The following is a 19,268-nucleotide window of genomic DNA, read 5'->3' as shown; positions in this document are numbered from 1 at the left end:
CCTGAGTTAATTATGTGACCCCATGAAAAAACAAAATGAGCTAGCAAATATTTTATGATGTGATTAATTTTCATCCTTACTAACAAGAGCACTTCTGCCCTTTTCTTTGGCCCATTTACAATTCAGGAGAGCATGATTTGTGAATACAAATTTACATCAGATGACTTATTTTTGCATGAAAAGAAATGACATTTTCCAACCCTGTGATGCATCAAAGCCTGTATCCTAAGTAGTAGACAAATGTAGTCCTTGTTTGTTTGGTTGGTTTGAGTGTGACATGCAATAAATGAATGCATCATAAAAGCGGTAATGAGCTTTCTCATGATCATGGATCATACGTAAACAGTGGGGCGACAAATCAATTTACTTTTTTTCTAATTAGATATACCAGGAATCAAATGTTTCCTTTGAGCGATCAGCCCGAAGGAAATTAAATACCATGTTGGGTCAAACGTAAACCATGTGGTGATATTTATTGAGGCTACCTTCCCAAAAGGAACATTAAAAATCCTCATGACTGGGTACCATTACCTTTGCCTGGAATGAAGAGAAGTTGTAAAATCACCAGTTTTATATGTGAAGCATATGGACCTGTATTTATGTTCATATAAACTGTCTATTTTTGGCTAACCTCACACTTATATTTCACCTTCAGTTGCTATGTTTTAAAATCACAAGTAGACATACAGAGAGAATCATTGTAATCTTAAATGCAATGCTTTATCAAATGCAGTTTTCCCTCAAAGCAATTGTTTTAATGTCTACTTCAGGTGGCACTTACCTGCACTCAGATCTGGTGGACATCCGACGTGGGAATGGCTTTCGCCCGTCTGGAAGAAGGCTATGACAGCGCTCTCAAGGAGTATTACAAGAAACAGGTGTCTCAGCTTAACACCCTCATTTCCATGCTGATTGGCCAGCTTTCGCCTGGAGATCGGCAGAAGGTCATGACCATCTGCACTATCGACGTCCACGCCAGAGATGTGGTTGCCAAGATGATTGCACAGAAGGTGAAGTGAAACTGGCTGAAGGGAATACAATGATTTAAAAAAACAAACCTTATCCAGTTTATGGACAAAAGTATTAGGACATGCATTATGGTCCCCCCCCCATCTAACTAACAGTGAAGGTTTGGGTTAGACTTCTTACTGTAATTTTCCCCTGATTATTGCATTTTCAGAATAGGCTACATACACAGTGGAACCTATCACACAATCTATTGTAGGACACTGGTCAACCTCGAATTTGTTTAGCTGATGCTAATGTTTTCCTTAGCAAATAAGAAATGTCAGTTCCAGGGGAAAACTACCGTTAATAGTCAAAAAGTAAAAATAAAACATTCCTTGTCACTGGCCAGGCATGAAATTCTGTGCGACAATAGGGGTATAATAATCCTCAGAATTTGCTCAAATTCAAAATTGTACAGTCTCGGGTGTTCCCTTACAGAGGTCCCACTGGATTGTGAAGACATTTTGGAGAATTCTAGATTTGCTGAAGGGTATTTTCTGTTGCGGCATCACTAGCAAGATCTACTGTATAAAGGCATGTTTGGCTAAGTTTGGCCAAGAACAAGTGGATCTGCACATTATCTCAAACACCATGGGAGAAACTAGAATGAAGAGTGTGAGGATGACCCCCTTGCCCAATATATGTGACTTCTGGCTTCACTTCTGGATGAATAGGCTGAACTTTCCACACTCCATTATCCAACTATGAATTCTAATACAACTGGGTTCAGAATAGGGCTGTGGAGTTTACATCTTGAAGTGTTCCCTGCGTGGGTGTTCTCTGGATACTCCGGCTTTGTACCACATTCCAAAAACATTTGTTAATTAAAGACTTTAATTATCCTTAGGCGTGAGTGTGAATGGCTGTTTTTCTATAGGTTCCCTGCACAGTCCAGGGTGTACCCCACCTCACACCTGATGTCACGAACTGGCTGAAAGAGAAATCTAGAGGCCACAGACGAGAGACCCCCAAAGCACTAAATTCAAATCAAAGTACACTGTGAAGCATGATGGAGCCAAGCATCATGATATAGCGTTGTTTTTAATATTTTATAGCATACCAGTGGTCATAGATCTGTTTGAATAACAGGATAATAATAATAATAATAGGTAAAGTTGCCTCACTGTATTCCAAAGAGGAAATGCCTTTCAACTGGGTCTTTAAACAAGACAACAACCCAAACACACTCATAAACGAGCAGCATCTTGGCTACAGACCAGCAAGATTAATGCTATGGAGTCTGGAATCCAAAAGAGAACTTCTCAGAAACGTTGGTTATAGAAGTAAATATTAGTTCAGAGATGTATTTTTTTTATGGTCTATGTTTGAGTTTGTAAACCAAAATTCACTAATTACCTACTAAATTGTATTATATTTTTATTCCCATATATAATATATATTTCTTAGCTCTTACCAGTGAATAATGCCCCGAAGATATTAATGCAAGGTGCAATATGTGATTAACATAATTAGATTGAGGAAAAATAAACTATTACATTGGGCATTTCTGCTAACCTTGGCGTTTTCTTTTCACTCGATTTTCAGGTGGAGAATTCTCAGGCCTTCGTGTGGCTTTCACAGCTAAGACACCGTTGGGATGAGAAGGAGAGGCATTGTTTTGCAAATATCTGTGATGCCCAGTTCCGCTACTCCTATGAGTATCTGGGCAACACGCCGCGACTAGTCATCACGCCTCTTACAGACAGGTACATTTGTGTCATTTATTCAGTCTTAACAACATCTAATGGTTGTTTCTGACAGTAATGTGAAAATGCAATTCAACTGTTCAGCCAATGTTAAAAATGACTGACCATTTCATTTCAGTTACTTGCTTCAAATAAGCACCCTGTGAACATCCTAAAAACACATTGAAATATTCATACTTGTTGCTAAGAATGCACTACAGCTTAAATAAATATACTATTGAAAATGGTATTCTAAGTGATTATCTTTCATTTTAATTGCTGTTTCAGAATGAGAATCCAATATTATTTTAAGTGTATTTGGATTCATAAAATTGTCTAGTATGGTTTAGTTGTTACAACAAAAGTTGAAAATAAATGCCACAACACTACACAATGTTTCAGAGAAAGAAAGACAGAAAGAAAAAAAGAAAGTAAGAAGGAAAGAAACAAATCCTCCCACTCTCATTAAATCACGATCAGCTTGAACTTTGTGGAGGTAAACGAACGTAAACCATGATCAGATGATAGATTTAACACAGGGTATGAATATTTGGCATCTGGAGCAAGAATATTTTTCTGCTCAAGCTGTTATGCAAATGTAATCACAAATACCCAAATACTTGTTTAACAAGAAAAGGAACCCCAAAACAATTGTTCATCCTTAGTGACATCCATTAACAAATATATTTATTGTATTTTTAGCTCCTTTGAAACCATTGAAACATTATCTCAACATACAAAAATTGCAATTACATCTGACATCTACAAACAATGTTTTTTTTAGAGGATACTGTTGTTATTGTTATGCTTCTCTTTGGCGCATTTTTCAAATATCACAGAATAAATGAGTCTGAAACCTCTCCTAAGGTATTTACAGCATCACAGGGCTCTGATATACTGTAGTTACTGTTATAGTTTCTGATAATTTGTAATTTTTGGGAGATACATTATGAAAAGAAACTACTGTAGATTCCAGTAATCTTCGTTTGGATCATAGCGGACATCCATGGCAAGCAAATGCTTGTGGACTGACTCACCTGGGGAACTTGGACCAACATTTTGTTTGTTCCCAAGCATGTGTTTCCACAGAATTCCCGATAAAATTGAACTACACAGAGATGAATACCTGTCTTGCAGAGCCATTTGGCAAACTGCAGAGTGTGATTATGAATCTCCAGATCTGCAAGATTGGCCGGTATTCCATTTGAAGCCAGAACAAAGCAGAAACAATAGGCTTTGATGGCCAGATCAGCAGGCATTGTAGTAGCAAGAATTCACCATATGCTGCATGTCCTTGCTGGGAGCCACAGTGTTCGTTTTGAAAATGGACCATAGGTTCGGGGGCATTTTGCTGCAAGCTTTAATCCATAATTTGGGAAATGGCTAAAAGCTTGTTTGGTGCATTGCTCGCCATTGAAAACCATGTACCTCCAAAATAATAATTCTTCTGACAACCTATAAAATTTGGACATACAGTACATCCATTTAACCTTTTTTTTTTCCTACGAGGCCAGCATCTTCAACAGATTTAAGATCATAAAGAATCTATCAGCCATTTAAAAATGGAAAATTATAGTATACAGTCCCCTATACAAGTATTGGAACAGTAACGTATTTTATTTATTTTGAAGTGAAGTATTTTATTTATTTTTGCTGTATACTGAAATCATTTCAGTTTGACATCAAAAGATGAATAAGAGACAATAGACAGTTCAGCTTTTACATGCATGTATTTAATCAAATTTTTAAGTGAGCAAACGTATTAAAACAGACTAAGTTGGAATAACAGAAAGGGACAGATTATAGTGAATACAACTGCTTGAAATAACTGGATGAAGCCTGTGATCAGTTGATGTTCTTCTTTTGTGATGTTTTTTATTGGCTTTCACTGCAGTCTCCATCTGTTGATTGTGTTGGGGTTGACACCCTTCAGTCTCCTCTTTTGTGGGTGACAAGAATGCTCTAGAGGAGAAAAGAGAAATTTGAGTGATAATTTTGAACCTCTCAAAACAAAGACTCACATGGAACACACACACACAAAAATAAATATGAGCTCTTGAGCAAGCTCATTTGCACTTCCACCCCAGCATTTTGTCTTATGGGTTTTATCAGGTTGGAAATAAAATGATTCCAGTTGTCGAAGTTATTAATGATTTTGTCAAGTTTCTTAGGGTTAGCATTATCTTTTATGTCAGACAAGGCATTCTAGTTTTATTCGTAATATCTAATGGTATCCAACCACTATTGTGCGTATGCATTAATTTTGCAGTTTTTGTGAGACCATCTGACAAAATAAGTGCATTTTATCTCATGGCAACCTTTAGATGTAGTGTTAGTAAGTGTAGTTAGGATTTGTTTGTCATTTTCTCTCAGTATTAAAGTTCTTTGTTAAGCCATGATGGAAAAGGTCAGTTGAAACATTGGTATTGTTTGCATTTAATATTTTCACACTGTCATACAGAAGCATCCCATGATTAAACATAAATATAACCTAAACCAGGGGTCATCGACCATTTTGAAGCAGAGAGTTACTTCTTAGGTATCAGAATCAGAATCAGAATCATCTTTATTTGCCAGGTATGTCCAAAACACACAAGGAATTTGAATGCAAAGGGCTACCGGTTTGATACACCCTTCTGAAATAATTTTTTTTTTTGCTCAAATGACATTGCTTCTATGTTATTATGAATAAAGAATGATATTTATCACGGTCCGACATTAAGCCTTTCAGAGTGAGCCAAGTTGTGGTGGCCTTGTCAAAACCGGTACTGGCACCGTATACGCATGATGTAATACATTAGGTTTTAGTGATTATTTCATATTTAGTGTCTTTATACTGTATGATTCAAGCCCCTTTAAGAAATTATTAGTACAATTACATTCGTGGCTATGACTGTGTACCAACCTTGCTAAAATCAAGGCAAATTGCAATTGCACAAATGCATTCTTATGCTTCAAATAATAAATCAATTACAAAATTATTAAAATATTTACTTAGCACTATATTACCTCAATATATATATATATTTTTTATTCGGGTAGCAGTTCCCAGACATTTTAGCGCCACTGACCGCTTTCGTGTGAAGACATTTCCACCATAGAGATAAACAACGACATTTTAAAAATCATGGATCAAATTACTCAAACAGGTTGAAAACAAGCAAAAGTAGTTGACGTCAATTGCAGACGCGGAGTTGTTCCAAGTGTTCCCGCTGTCCACCCGCCACCTCGCCAGTGATGAATTTGACTGCCTGTGCGCAGTTCATTTTTGTTCATGGTGGTTGCCTCTACCAAAGGGTTTAGTTTTATCTCCACTTTGTAAAATGATTCAATTCGGCACCAAAAGGTGGACTTGGGAGTGGCCGCCGCCCATTCGCGCTGGGCTGAGCAGACATGCTCACATGCTTTCCCAACTGTGGGAATCAAAGCAGCCCCAGGGGTCCCACATAACCAATCAGGGAAGAGAAGCTCTGATGCTGGGGGAGACCGCATTTCTGCGCAGCGTGCGGCGGCCAGGCCGCCACTTAGGTGCCGAGTTGAAGCATATGAAGTGTCGATGGTAAATATGTCCTATTCACATTAGTTCTTGCTAGCTGCCTTCTTCATTAAAGCACAAGCCGCTAATCCCAGTTTGGTTGTCATGCCGGCTGGCGACATCGCTGGCTCAGCCCTGAGCCATAGCTAGTCATTTGGGGGTCCCAGGCAAACACAGTCACACCCCCAGTCCCCCCACCCCATACTTCATTTCAATTTTGACAAAAGGGGATTTCAATAATTTAAGTCACTTTGTCCTCTTTTTAAAATCTTTAAAATTAGCCTACTAATGTTTACAACCAAATATTTTGTATATAAATGTTTATCATGAACTAAAAAAATCTGAATTTGAGAACATTCTCGTTTCCTGAGTTAGATAAAGTCCTTAAAATCAATTTTGAGGATTATTATCGAACAAGTCTTATAATTTTTACTTTAATTGATAAGAACATTAATTTAATATAAATTACCATTTCAACCGCTTTTATAAGCACATCTTGGTGATGAAAAGTGTCACTTGTTTCACTCTACTTAATCACGATTCCGATTATAGAGTAATGATTATGTTGTGCAATTGGACAGTATGCAGATTTATTTCCCCTAATACATTATATACTGCAATAACTGTCCCGTGGTAATGTTCTTGTCATAATTTAAAAAATAAGAACATTCAGAGAAATTGTTCTTGAAGTCAATTTCTGTAGCTCGTTATTTCTATAAATCTCTGCAAGTGTTTACATTTCCAAAATATCACTTCTACAACAGTCATATGAAATCACAATATTCCATTTTTTTTACAATGACGAACTAAGCTATTTTTAGAACAGGCCTAAGGGCTACTCATGTGGTCCTTGGGTGCAACCAGGTCCCCACAGACACCATGTGTCTGTGACCTCTGACCTATGTATGAGTATGTATAATAAATATTTTTTTTTTCATGTACTGTACTTATTTACCACACTGGCCAAGCAGACTACTGTATGTTCAGTGTGCTGCAGCAGTATCATTAGACTAAAGGAATCACTCTTCCATCGATAATGGAAGAAGGAATGATATTGGCAAAGTGCATCAATATTTACTGCAGTTTGAGAGCTGCGGCATGATGGCAGGAATATTTTACTTAAACACACAAAGGCAATGTACTTAAAATCAGACGAATTCCAACTTCTGAGATGACAGAATGTGAGCTTTCTGTGCATATTATATTTCAGGGGATTGCCACAAAGCCTGTTGGCACTCATATTTTGTTGATACACTGTTTACAGATGGGATCATTTGTCTTCTCCTATTTTCTGTCTCTGTTCATGGTTTCCAATATTTCCCCTCATCCATACATCATTTATTAACCAGAAACTCATTAAAATCACTGTTCCACTGGCATTGAAGGCAAACCGTTATATTTATCACTCTGATCGATAGTTTTGATTGTTACCATCAGTTCACATCCATGCTTCTGCTAGTTTTATTTATGTTAAATTGGTTGACTGTTTGTTAGTCCTAGTAGAGAAGAAATCACTGGTATTACTAATCAGCATCTATGCTAATCAAAGCACAGGAGCTGATTCAATTATCATATAATGATGTTATGCACAATGACTGCTCAGCAAACACAGACAAATTATTCCACTCATAAGAATACAATTGTCATTTGTATTGGCATGGCTACAGTATAATTGGATGTTTTTTCTTCATATGACTGCATTTTCTTTTGTATCTTGTCAAGTGTTTAGACCCGTTGCACACCGCACAATGCGGTCCAACCCAATTTGGACCGGACCATCGCGAAAGAATTACAGTTGGCGACTCACAGCATCACACGGCACGATTTCATATACTGTATGGACGCCATGAACGGCAAGCCTGTATAGGCTTATGATATATAGTATATTGCACGTAATCACATTTATTAAACTGTAAAAATATAGAGTAATATTTAAGGAACAAGTGGGTTGCTACAGATAGAGAACGTGGCAGAGAATAAAGAAAAGCGAGGGGGATAAAAGAAAGGCTCAGTTTCTCCCATTCACCTCAATGTACCCAGCGCGGTATGTACCGATCGCTTACCTTTTGGCCACAAGCTTTGCTATTTCATCCACAGGTACATATGGTATTTGTATGGCTTGATCTCACTCGCTTAAAACCCGTAAATGTATTTTTAGCGTGAGTGAAAATTTATGTGCATTTTGATTGGCTGTAATCTGCGATGTTGCGATGCCGTGCCCCGGTGACACAAAACCATGGAAATCATGGAATATTTCCTAAACTCTGCACACTGCGTGGGAGTTCCGTCGAGTTTTACCGCATCGCTCAGTGTGCGGCAGGCTTTAGAAAGGACCTCAACATTTTACGACAAAAATCGGGACAGTTGAATGGTGCTGTACACTTATAGAAGCTGTCATCCCATTCTAAATTCATGGGCTTTATATAGAGTTGGTCCCCTCGTCCTTCCACTCTTCTGAAAAGACTGTGGTGTGTTGTCCAATCATCCAGAAGAACATTTGTGAATTCCTACTTCAAACTGATGTTGGACAAGAGGCGTTGGCTTTCAATTGCTGTTCTAATTTACTTCAAAAGTGTTTTGATGGGCCAGTCAAGTTACGGTATTTCTTACCAAAAATAGTGAAGGTGTGCAAGGGTAATTACAGAATCAAATACACCAAGCGGTAATAAAACAAACACAATTACCACCATTACAAAAAAAATAAAAAAGGTTTTCACGGATCACTCTTCTGAGTACTATTCTCGCAGCCACATTGGTAACTGACTTAGTTTAATCTCCCTTTGATAATTTACCCTGGAGATAATTTGCTGAAAACAGGGACTACTGCTCCTCTTTGTTTTGAATCAAACGACAGTCAGTTCAATCAGTCCAAGGCTCTTTTTTTTCTTCTTTTATTTCACTGCGGCTGGCTCCCTCTAGTCTTTTGAGGTGATATGTGTATCTTCTTTACATTTAGATGTTACATCACCCTGACTCAGTCTCTGCACCTGACCATGAGTGGAGCTCCAGCAGGGCCTGCAGGAACAGGGAAGACAGAGACAACCAAAGACTTGGGCAGAGCGCTCGGTATCATGGTCTACGTATTTAACTGCTCTGAGCAAATGGACTACAAGGTGAGTCAACAAATGCATAAAGAAGCTTTTACAGTTCAACTGGTGTGTTCACTCCAACCCATGCTGTATATCTTTGCATCTTTGTCAGCAGTATGCTATGCATTTGTCATTCAAGGTGTCAACCATCTTCCCGGCCATCTCTTTTCATCTTCCCTCTTTTCATCTTTTTTCCTCCTCCCTTTGGATGAAGAGCTGATTTGCTCCATCCTGACAGTTATTTCTTCACTGTGCCTTGTCAAAATGCCCGCCTTGCACCCTGGCTGCAACCTGATTTATTATTCACTCATGTATACTCTTGCACACCTTCTGCATATAGAGTGGTCAAAAGAGGCATAAACATAATCTTGCAATCCCGCTGCCTCCTGCTTTCCCAGACAGGTGCATCATTACAGTATCCAGGCATATAGCACCCCTGCCTATACACATCCCGGCAAGGTGTCAAAGAGAAGTGCTAATATACTCCGGGAGGAACACAGGCCCAACAAACTGGTGTCAGAGCCCACACACTGTTGCTCATATTCACTTATGCGCTCACATACACATTCTCATATGCTCACAAGTTGACTCAATACTCCAGTCAGCTCTGTTTTGCGTCAGGGAAGGATTCTTTTGGCCTGTAATTGGAGAGAAGTCAGCTGCCTCCTTCATCTTGGTCCAGCTACTCCCGAGAGGACAATTCGTTACTCAGAAGTTGTTGCTAGAAAATGTGGGTGGGTAGCATTCTGGCCACTCATTTTGCTGTCACTATCTTGTTTTATTAGGGGGACTCTGGCTTTATATCATCCTATTTGTTTCTGTGTTCCAGCAATGAATTGACATTGGCTCTCGAGTTGTAATATTAAAGATAAGCTCACCTAACGGTGGCTGCCATCTTGGGGAGAGTCATATACTAAAAGGGCAACATGGAGTTAAACCAAGGTCAACTATTTATCGGGGGTTCCACTTCAACAATTTTTTCGTTTTGTTACCTTGTTATTCTATCTATATTATTTAGCATTCACATCTTCACCTTTTGTTCATACTAGCAGGGTCCCTGAATCTTGAAGTGCTGAGGCATTGGCAAAGGACAGGTCTATTTAATATTATTTCCAATACTGGTGTCAAACCAAATAAAGAGCTATTTTTTTAAGGATTTTTAGTTAGTATTTTTTTGGACCATTTTCCCGTGTTCCTCGTTGAATAATGCAGGAATGAAGGTGTGAAGAGTGTACTACAGTCTGTAGTCTGATCCAGTCATTTAGTCAGCCATAAATGGGTCTTTGGTGCCACTAAGTACCATTGCACTCCATTGAGGCAAGTGAGATTTGAGCACCCTCGAACCCCTTGTGCTCTCTTCAGGCATTTTTGTTTGCATGTTCTCCCCGTGCCTGGGTGGGTTTTCTCCGGGCACTCCGGTTTCCTCCCACATCCCAAAAACATGCATGGTAGGTTAAATGAAGACTCTAAATGGTCCGTAGGTATGAATGTGAGTGCAAATGGTTGTTTGTTTATATGTGCTCTGCGATTGGCTGGCAACCAGTTCAGGGTGTACCCCGCCTCTCCCCCAGAGTCAGCTGGGATAGGCTCCAGCACGCCCGCGACCCTAGAGAGGATAAGCGGCACAGAAAATTGATGGATCTTTGATATAACACTAATCATCACCTTACTATTTATTACATTGGGAGGGGGGGGTGCACATTTAGTAGTTTTGAGCAAGTCTGAAGTTGTTCAAATGATTTATGAAAAGAAAAAAAAGAAAAGAAAAAAAATTGGGAAAAAAATATTCATATATGATGATTGTATAGTAGTTTGTGTGTGTACATTTTTGCAACAAAGGTGTCCAAAAGGTAGTAAATTTGAGGAGGATTAAAAGGTTTATTATTTATTAAAATCATTCTGTGTCTGATTAAGGTAGGATATACAAAACATTACTGTGCTTGCTTTGCTTCTGCCCCCTCCTTTGGGGCATTTTGTTTGGTTTGTCAGCTGCTACTCATTGCTCAATTGCTCAAATTAACTGAAACGAATGAAAATACTAAAATTAAACTGAGAACTGTTTATAAACATGGTAAAGGGACATGTTCAACATTGTCCAAATAAAAAAATACTGTATATTCATCACATATTGAATTTATTTGCATTCCGTAGTCTGACTGCACTGTCACTGTCTAACCTGACTGTCCATTTGAGTATTTGTCTCCTTGGTTCTCTTTTTGTTCTGTCCATCAGTCCTGTGGCAACATCTACAAAGGTCTGGCTCAGACAGGGACATGGGGCTGTTTTGATGAATTCAATAGGATCTCAGTGGAGGTGCTCTCTGTGGTGGCTGTACAGGTAAGAAAATGTCCTGTGGTGGCTGTACAGGTAAGAAAATGTCCTGTTCTAACTTGAATCCCTATTCGACTCAAGTCTGTAAATTCTGAGAATTCGCCTTTGCACCCCACCGTGTTTATTTATTTCCTCTCAATCTTGTTTGTGAAGGTATCTGTGTTAATTAGCGGATGGTTAAAAAACAAAAAGCCTGTAAACGGGTAATTGGCTCAGGTGTAAGGGAAACCCACACCGCACCTTTGCACCGCAGGGCTTATGTGTAATTGGAACATTCGGTGATCTGATGTGAGTCGAGGATGGGAAAGCTCTTTTGCATGTCTGCAGTATTAATTGATTAAACACTCAAAAAAGTACTCATAAATAATATCTAATCAATATTGTAGTTAAATCAACATTTGATGTCAATATGTCTTTGAATACAACCTTAGATTCCTTTCAGGTGAATTCACTCAAAAAAATCTAATCTTTTACGTACTCTCAGGAATGGTAGAACCCTCCATCCATTTGTCTGTCCATCCATCCATCCACATATCTGACTATCGTGCTGGGCTAGGATTTGTTATAGCTCAATACGCTCTTCAAATTTGTGATCGACTGAGTTTTGGGGTTGAAATCTCGGCTCCGGCCTTCCTGTTTCGAGTTTACATGTTCTCCCCATACTTGCGTGGATTTTCTCTTGGTACTTGGCTTCCACCTGTGTTCCAAAATCATACATGCTAGGTTAAGTGAATACTCTAAATTGCCTAAAGCTGTGAATGCACCTTGCGATTGACTAGCGACCTGTGCAGGATTTAGCCCCCTCTTGCCCAAAGTTAGTTGGGCTAGGCTCCATCCTAATATGGACAAGTGGTATGGAAAATGGATTTGAGATTCCTGGGGATGGGTGGTGGTGGGGAGACTCCCAGTATGGGGTACAACTGGAGTACTGGATGTCCTATGTCACTGATTTTCGGTCCGGTTTGGAACCCTCAGCGTTGAGTCTCTACTTTTAGCAGATGATGTGGTTCAACTTCAAGCTGTCATCTTTCACTGTGTGGCGTTTGCATTTTCCACCGTTTGTAGGGGTTTTCTCTGTGTTTTCAGGCTTCATTCCTTATTTCACATTCTGTCCATTGAAGACTAAATTGCCCATTGGTGTTAATGTGAGTGTGAATGTGTGTCTGTTTATATGTTCTTTGTGATTGAATGGCAGCCAAGTATGGGGATATAGGTCTCTTGCCTGAAGTCAGCTATGATAGGCTCCAGCCCACAAGCGAAATGGTATAGAAAATAGATGGATGGATTGATAAATTAATACGCTATAACCCTATCTGCTAACCCTGATTTCATTGAAAATATGGCAACATATTGCATTTTCACCCAGGATTCCACAGTTTTTGCTCGATTTAATTGTGGCGCTGAAAAATAGAAACACTGGAACTCAAGTGATGTAGTTTCCTATTGAATTAAGCTGAAAACCACGGATGACAGTGATAATTGATTAATTCATTGTTATGAATTCTGTTGATTATGTGGAAGTAAACATTGGTTAATCATTCAAGCAATTGAAGCAACTGAAGCAAAATGTTGTGCACTACCAAATCAACTGTGCAATTGCTGTCTGTTAGTTTTTCGGTTTCAGCAACAACATGAGTTCACCTATGGGAAGTTGAACTACCGCATTTTCACGACCATAAGGCGCACCGCATTAAAAGGCGCAATCTCAGTTACGGGGTCTATTGCTGTATTTAACACACATAAGGTGCACCGTATTATTGGACGCAGGCATAGTAAAATATACGCTAGCTTAAAACATACGGTAGCATGCATGCTAGCGTACGTTTTTAAAAAGGCAGCGGGAGCAAAACTGAGTTTGGTTGTACTTTATTGAAGTATTTAACAATGGGCTCACATTATTTTTTGATCAATCCTCATCCACAAATCCATCAAAGTCCTCATCTTCTGTATCCGAAATGAACAGCTGGGCAAGTTCTACATCAAACATGCGGGGTTCCCTCTCGTCATTGTCGGAGTCAGTCTCAGTGCCGGGGGACTGTTCAGCAATGATGCCGGCTTTTGCGAAACCTCGGACAACAGTCAAAGAAGACACCTTAGCCCAGGCATCCACAATCCATTCACATATGGTGGCGTAACTCGCCCGGCGCTTCATCTTCTTGACTTGGCAAACCTCGTTTTCCTGCTTCCTCCACTTGCGAACCATGGATTCGTTGATCTTGAATTCTCTCGCGGCTGCTCGATTCCCATGTTCTTCTGCGTAACTGATAGCTTGCAGTTTAAATTGTCCTTCGTAAGTGTGTCTCTTCGTAGGTGCCATTAGGCCTCTGCAATGAAAAACTCCTCCAGGCAGCATTGTCACAATGTAACAAAAGGAAATTCAGAACATTCAGAAAATTCTGAAATTACATCTAAAATAAATGTATAAATAAGTGTTCATTTCCATAGTCAAACATGGTCAAATGCTCATCACAAGTGAAAACACATTTCTTCTTAACAACATCAGTACCAGCTACTGTGGAAAGTCTCGGATAGGTTTTCAATCTTTCATGCTCTCTGTCACAATGATCAAGTCAGCTCCAGTCCTCACCATCCTCCACTTCACACACAGAAACGCATAGAAGAACCAGAACTATAAACGCATCTGACCTAGCTAGCCCGTTAGAAGTCAGGCCGTGTCTGTGTTTCAGCTGATGCTCGCTGTTCTGTCATTGCACATTCTGCAATCCTGCATCAAAAGAAGCCTTTCTGTGTGGTTGTGGTCTCACGTGCATTCGTATCCTGCCTTTGCCCATTTTGAAATTATTTTGATACAAGTGGAACACTGTCATGGAAGAGCATATACAGTACAACTGATAAAGATGCTGATTAGGATCGTGTTGATAATGGTGATGATAGTGCTCCTTAGTCCGTGGCTCATTAGTCACTACTCTATAAAACAGTCAGTGCTATGCCCTTGCCTTTCTGTTATAGCTGCAATGAAAGTCAAGCAGTCTTCTCTTCAAGACCCTGCAAGTGAGCGTAGAGAATTTTAAAGAGCCACAGAAATGACTAGGTGTTGCAAGGTTTAATGAATAATAAATCACGGTGCCTTATATGTGGAGAAGTAGACCTTGAGAGAGAAGCATCAAACCTGTACTGTGACAGTCGGCAGCCTGTTTCACTGCTTGGCCGGCATCAGTGGAGCCTGCTACACAGAGCAAACCCCCACCATAGCAAGCATAAACCGGCACAACTAATCCATCCTCTTAAAGTGGGAACAGCTACCATCGCAGGGTGACATCCTCCATTACCAGTTGGGTCTGCCAGGACGCAGGTGGTGGGGTGAGTCCTGTATTCAAAAAGCATATGCAAACAGAACCCCACCAGATGTCATATCATGAAGATAAATTGGTTAAATGTGAACTTTGTTTCAGCCAACACAGGCTTGCGCTGTCAATATTATAAAGGCGTACCACACTAACTGTATGCACATTTATTCAGAATGGTGTCTTATTTTTATTTTTTTAAACCTTTTTCATTGACATTAGTATTTCATCTGTTGTTTTGTGTGTGTGTGTGTGAGTAACTGCCTTTCTCCACACCATTATTTCAACTTGTATTTTTTATGATTGGTCTTCCTATAATGCTCCTATTTTTGAGTGAAACTGTAATAGGTCCATGTTGCACACTTGAAAGATCAGTCATTGTTTTGCATGGAACACATTATAAAGCCTTGGCAGTAACAACGTGACAAGTGGCAGCCATCTTTGTGAAATTTTGTAAAAACATGGATTGAGCACTTCATAGGCTTTTAAACTCCTCCATGACAAATAAATTCATGAAAAACAACTATTGATTACTAAAGTACATGACCTATTATGTTGCCCACACTGCTCTTCTCAAGAATAATGTTCCACTTACAGTATTTAAGTCGGGTTTTTAGGGCAAATGATGCAGTTTGAAATGCCATGGTAAATTTGACATGTTGACTTAGAGAACCCCTCAGAATCTTGGCCTGTACGAGCTTATTGCCAGATATTTTTAAGTAAAACTTATCAGCCAATCAGAGAAACGTTTCCCAGAGTAGCAGACAAAACAAAAGGTTTGATGAGATATGTTGAGAAATAATGAATTTATAGTTTTACTTCAATTTGAAGGCATTTTTCGAGCAAATTATCTATAGGCGATACCATACAAAAACATTCCCCAGAAGGCAATTTTTACTGACACAACAAATTTCTCTGCAAATCCATCACCTGATTTTTTTTAAATTCTTGGTGCGTTGTAGTCAGGTTGAAGTGGTCATTCCGACCAGACTCGGCATTTTGACAGACTGTCATTTTTTGGAGGCCTTGTCATGTTGCTATTGGCAGGTGTCTGTGCCCTGTGAGAGCTCTCATTGTAGCCTTTTATCGGGCACCAAACTTAACTGAAATCTGAATAAATGCTCAAAACCTACTATCAGGCAGTATAACCCTGTGACCACTTCCAATGTATCAGAAAATAATGTTCTTGTTTAAATAACATCCATTGAAAATAGAGTACACTATACTGAAATATAATTATGATAAATAATACACAAATTCTCTGGGGATACAATTTATAATTTCCTTACATTTTAACGAGTACCCACTTGAATGTGATGCTTTAGGTCTTTCGTTATATTTAAAGTGTACCAGGAGTGAGACAATCATTTCCCATAAAAAATAAGCCACACGGATGTCCTCTTCTTCATTTTCTGTTTCTCTCTCTCTCGTGTTAATACGACTGAGTGATCTGTTGCCGAGTACTCATCCGTGAAGGGATGTTCCTCCTCTTTCCAGCTGTCAACTTCGTTACACTCTTCTACCACGCTAGTGTTAAAGTCAAAGTACCCTTTTAAGGAAAGTATTCAAACCCCATGGGAAAAAAAATGCATATAGATACTTTGGAAACTGCTGAAAAATGATAATTTCTCAGCTGTTACTCTTTATAGGTACTGTACTATGTTTGATTAAAACTTATATTTTCTTGGATTTTATAAACTTCTGACATTATTCCCAAGTACAAATTGTCAATTCTTACATACTGACAATTTTCCATGCACAAATAGGGCCTGATTTTCTAAAGGTTTACATGTATAAAACGCATGAATTCGCTGCACTTTTCATTTTGTGCCTTCTGGGAGGAGACAGTATATAAGTAGATTCATTTGGCACGTGCAGTGACTATCGACAGTATGATTTTTTTAAATTATTTTAATTGTCGTGTATTTTGGGTCACTTTAGGAAAAGTCATCAAATGTACATGTGAAATAATTACATTTAGGGTATTTTTATTGCTAGCAAATGTCAAAAGGGGGCCAATTTGACCTGAACAGTATGTAAGTTTTAAAGCATTTTTTTTTAAAGAAAATGACAGCTGGTCAAAATAAACTAAAAGTTTCAGTGCAGTTTCATATTTCAAATAATAATGAGTTCAGATTCATTTCTTAACAGCACAATACTAATGTTTTAACTTTGTGAGACTTCAGGAACCAATATTTAGTGGAATAACCCTGATTTGCAGCTTTCATGTATTTTAGCATCCTCCTCACTAGTTTTTCACATTGCAGTTGGGCGACATCATGCTATATTTGGCACAACAAATGGAAATAGCTCGGCTTTGTTTGATGTCTTGTGAACATCCATATTTCTCTTGATGGCATTCAAGAGGTTTTAGTCGGGTTCAGATCACATGATCTGGCTGGCATGACAGGGTTTTCGTCTGCTATCATAAATGTAGACATGCTGAATTTAATTACAATTGGAGTGATCTTTGAAGTTTTCCTCAGCTAAATTCAATCATAATTTAGATATGGATACTAATCTAGCAAACCATGTTGTCTGTTGCACACATCTTAATGGAATATTTTGTAAAATGATTCAAGTTGCCTTACAAATTGTATGTTTTGCTGTTATATATAAGCAAAATTTATCTGGTACACCACATCTCATGTGATTGCTTTCTTGTCTTTCTTTTTATATATTTTGATATCTTGAGAAAAAATAGTTTACCAAACTTTAGAAATTACATATTTATTGTAGACTAAAAGTGTCTGGGGATATCAAGGCTTGATGTATCCGCAAATTTTTATCACGGAAATGTGGTCAAAGACTCACGTTTTCAGATTTAGTTGGAGTAAATAGTTTTCTAATTTAACTAAATTACAACCCCAATTTCAATGAAGTTGGGACGTTGTGTTAAACATAAATACTAACAGAATACAATGATTTGCAAATCATGTTCAACCTATATTTAATTGAATACACTACAAAGACACTATTTAATGTTCAAATTGATAAACTTTATTGTTTTTAGCAAATAATCATTAACTTAGAATTTTATAGCTGCAACACTTTCCAAAAAAGCTGGGACATTGTCATGTTTACCACTGTGTTACATCACCTTTTATTTTTTATTTATTTGGGAACTGAGGACACTAATTGTTGAAGCTTTGTAGATGTATTTTGTTCCCATTCTTGCTTGATGTACAGCTTCAGCTGTTCAACAGTCTGGGGTCTCCGTTGTCGTATTTTACGCTTCATAATGCGCCACACATTTTCAATGGGAGACAGGTCTGGCCTGTCTTGTACCCGCAATTTTTTACTATGAAGCAACGCTTTTGTAACACGTGCAGAATGTGGTTTGGCATTGTCTTGCTGAAATAAGCAGGGCCGTCCATGAAAACGACGTTGCTTGGATGGCAGCATATGTTTCTCCAAAACCTGTATGTACCTTTCAGCATTAATGGTGCCTTCACAGATGTGTAAGTTACCCATGCCATTAGCACTAACACAGCCCCATACCATCACAGATGCTGGCTTTTGAACATTGTGCACATAACAGTCCGGAAGGTTTTTTGCTCTTTGGCCCGGAGGACACGACATCCACAATTTCCAAAAACAATTGAAGTGTGGACTCGTCTGACCACAGACCACTTTTCCATTTTGCATTAGTCCATCTTAGATGAGCTCGGGTCCAGAGAAGCCGGCGCCGTTTCTGGGTGTTGTTGATAAATGGCTTTTGCTTTGCATAGTAGAGTTTCAAGTTTCACTTACGGATGTCGTGCCGAATTGTTTTTACTGACATTGATTTTCTGAAGTGTTCCTGAGCCCATATGGTGATATCCTTTACACATTGATGTCGGTTTTTGATGCAGTGCCGCCTGAGGGATCGAAGGTCACGGGCATTCAATGGTGGTTTTCGGCCTTGCCGCTTACATGCAGTGATTTCTCCAGATTCTCTGAACCTTCTGATGATATTATGGACCGTAGATGACGAAATCCCTAAATTCCTTGCAATTGTACGTTGAGGAACATTGTCCTTAAACTATTCGACTATTTTCTCACGCACTTGTTCACAAAGAAGCGACCCTCGCCCCATCGTTGCTTGTGAATGACTGAGCAATTCAGAGAAGCTCCTTTTATACCCAGTCATGGCACCCAGCTGTTCCCAATTAGCCTGTTCACCTGTGGGATGTTCCAAACAGGTGTTTGATCAGCATTCCTCAACTTTCTCAGTCTTTTTTGCCACCTGTCCCAGCTTTTTTGGAACGTGTTGCAGCCATAAAATTCCAAGTTAATGATTATTTGCTAAAAACAATAAAGTGGATCAGTTTGA

The 19,268-nt window shown here is 38.9% G+C and overlaps 1 protein-coding gene across 8 annotated transcripts in view; it reads left to right on the top strand.

Annotated features, from left to right (window-relative positions):
* dnah9 (dynein, axonemal, heavy chain 9) overlaps positions 1-19,268 on the top strand; it is a 177,882-nt gene that overhangs the window by 46,243 nt on the left and 112,371 nt on the right. For 7 of the 8 annotated variants that reach the window (XM_061705528.1, XM_061705525.1, XM_061705527.1 and 4 more), the window contains 4 exons: positions 771-1,010; positions 2,554-2,714; positions 9,185-9,341; positions 11,550-11,654. In XM_061705528.1, coding sequence (XP_061561512.1) covers positions 771-1,010; positions 2,554-2,714; positions 9,185-9,341; positions 11,550-11,654 — 663 coding nt within the window. Of the gene's footprint in view, positions 1-770; positions 1,011-2,553; positions 2,715-9,184; positions 9,342-11,549; positions 11,655-11,675; positions 11,685-19,268 lie in introns of those variants that run through there. The other variant, XM_061705529.1, reaches the window with a different exon arrangement.

This window comes from Phycodurus eques, chromosome 19 (assembly GCF_024500275.1).
Source record: "Phycodurus eques isolate BA_2022a chromosome 19, UOR_Pequ_1.1, whole genome shotgun sequence".
Classification (NCBI taxonomy): Eukaryota; Metazoa; Chordata; class Actinopteri; order Syngnathiformes; family Syngnathidae; genus Phycodurus; species Phycodurus eques.
This window is presented reverse-complemented; position numbering and strand designations above follow the sequence as displayed.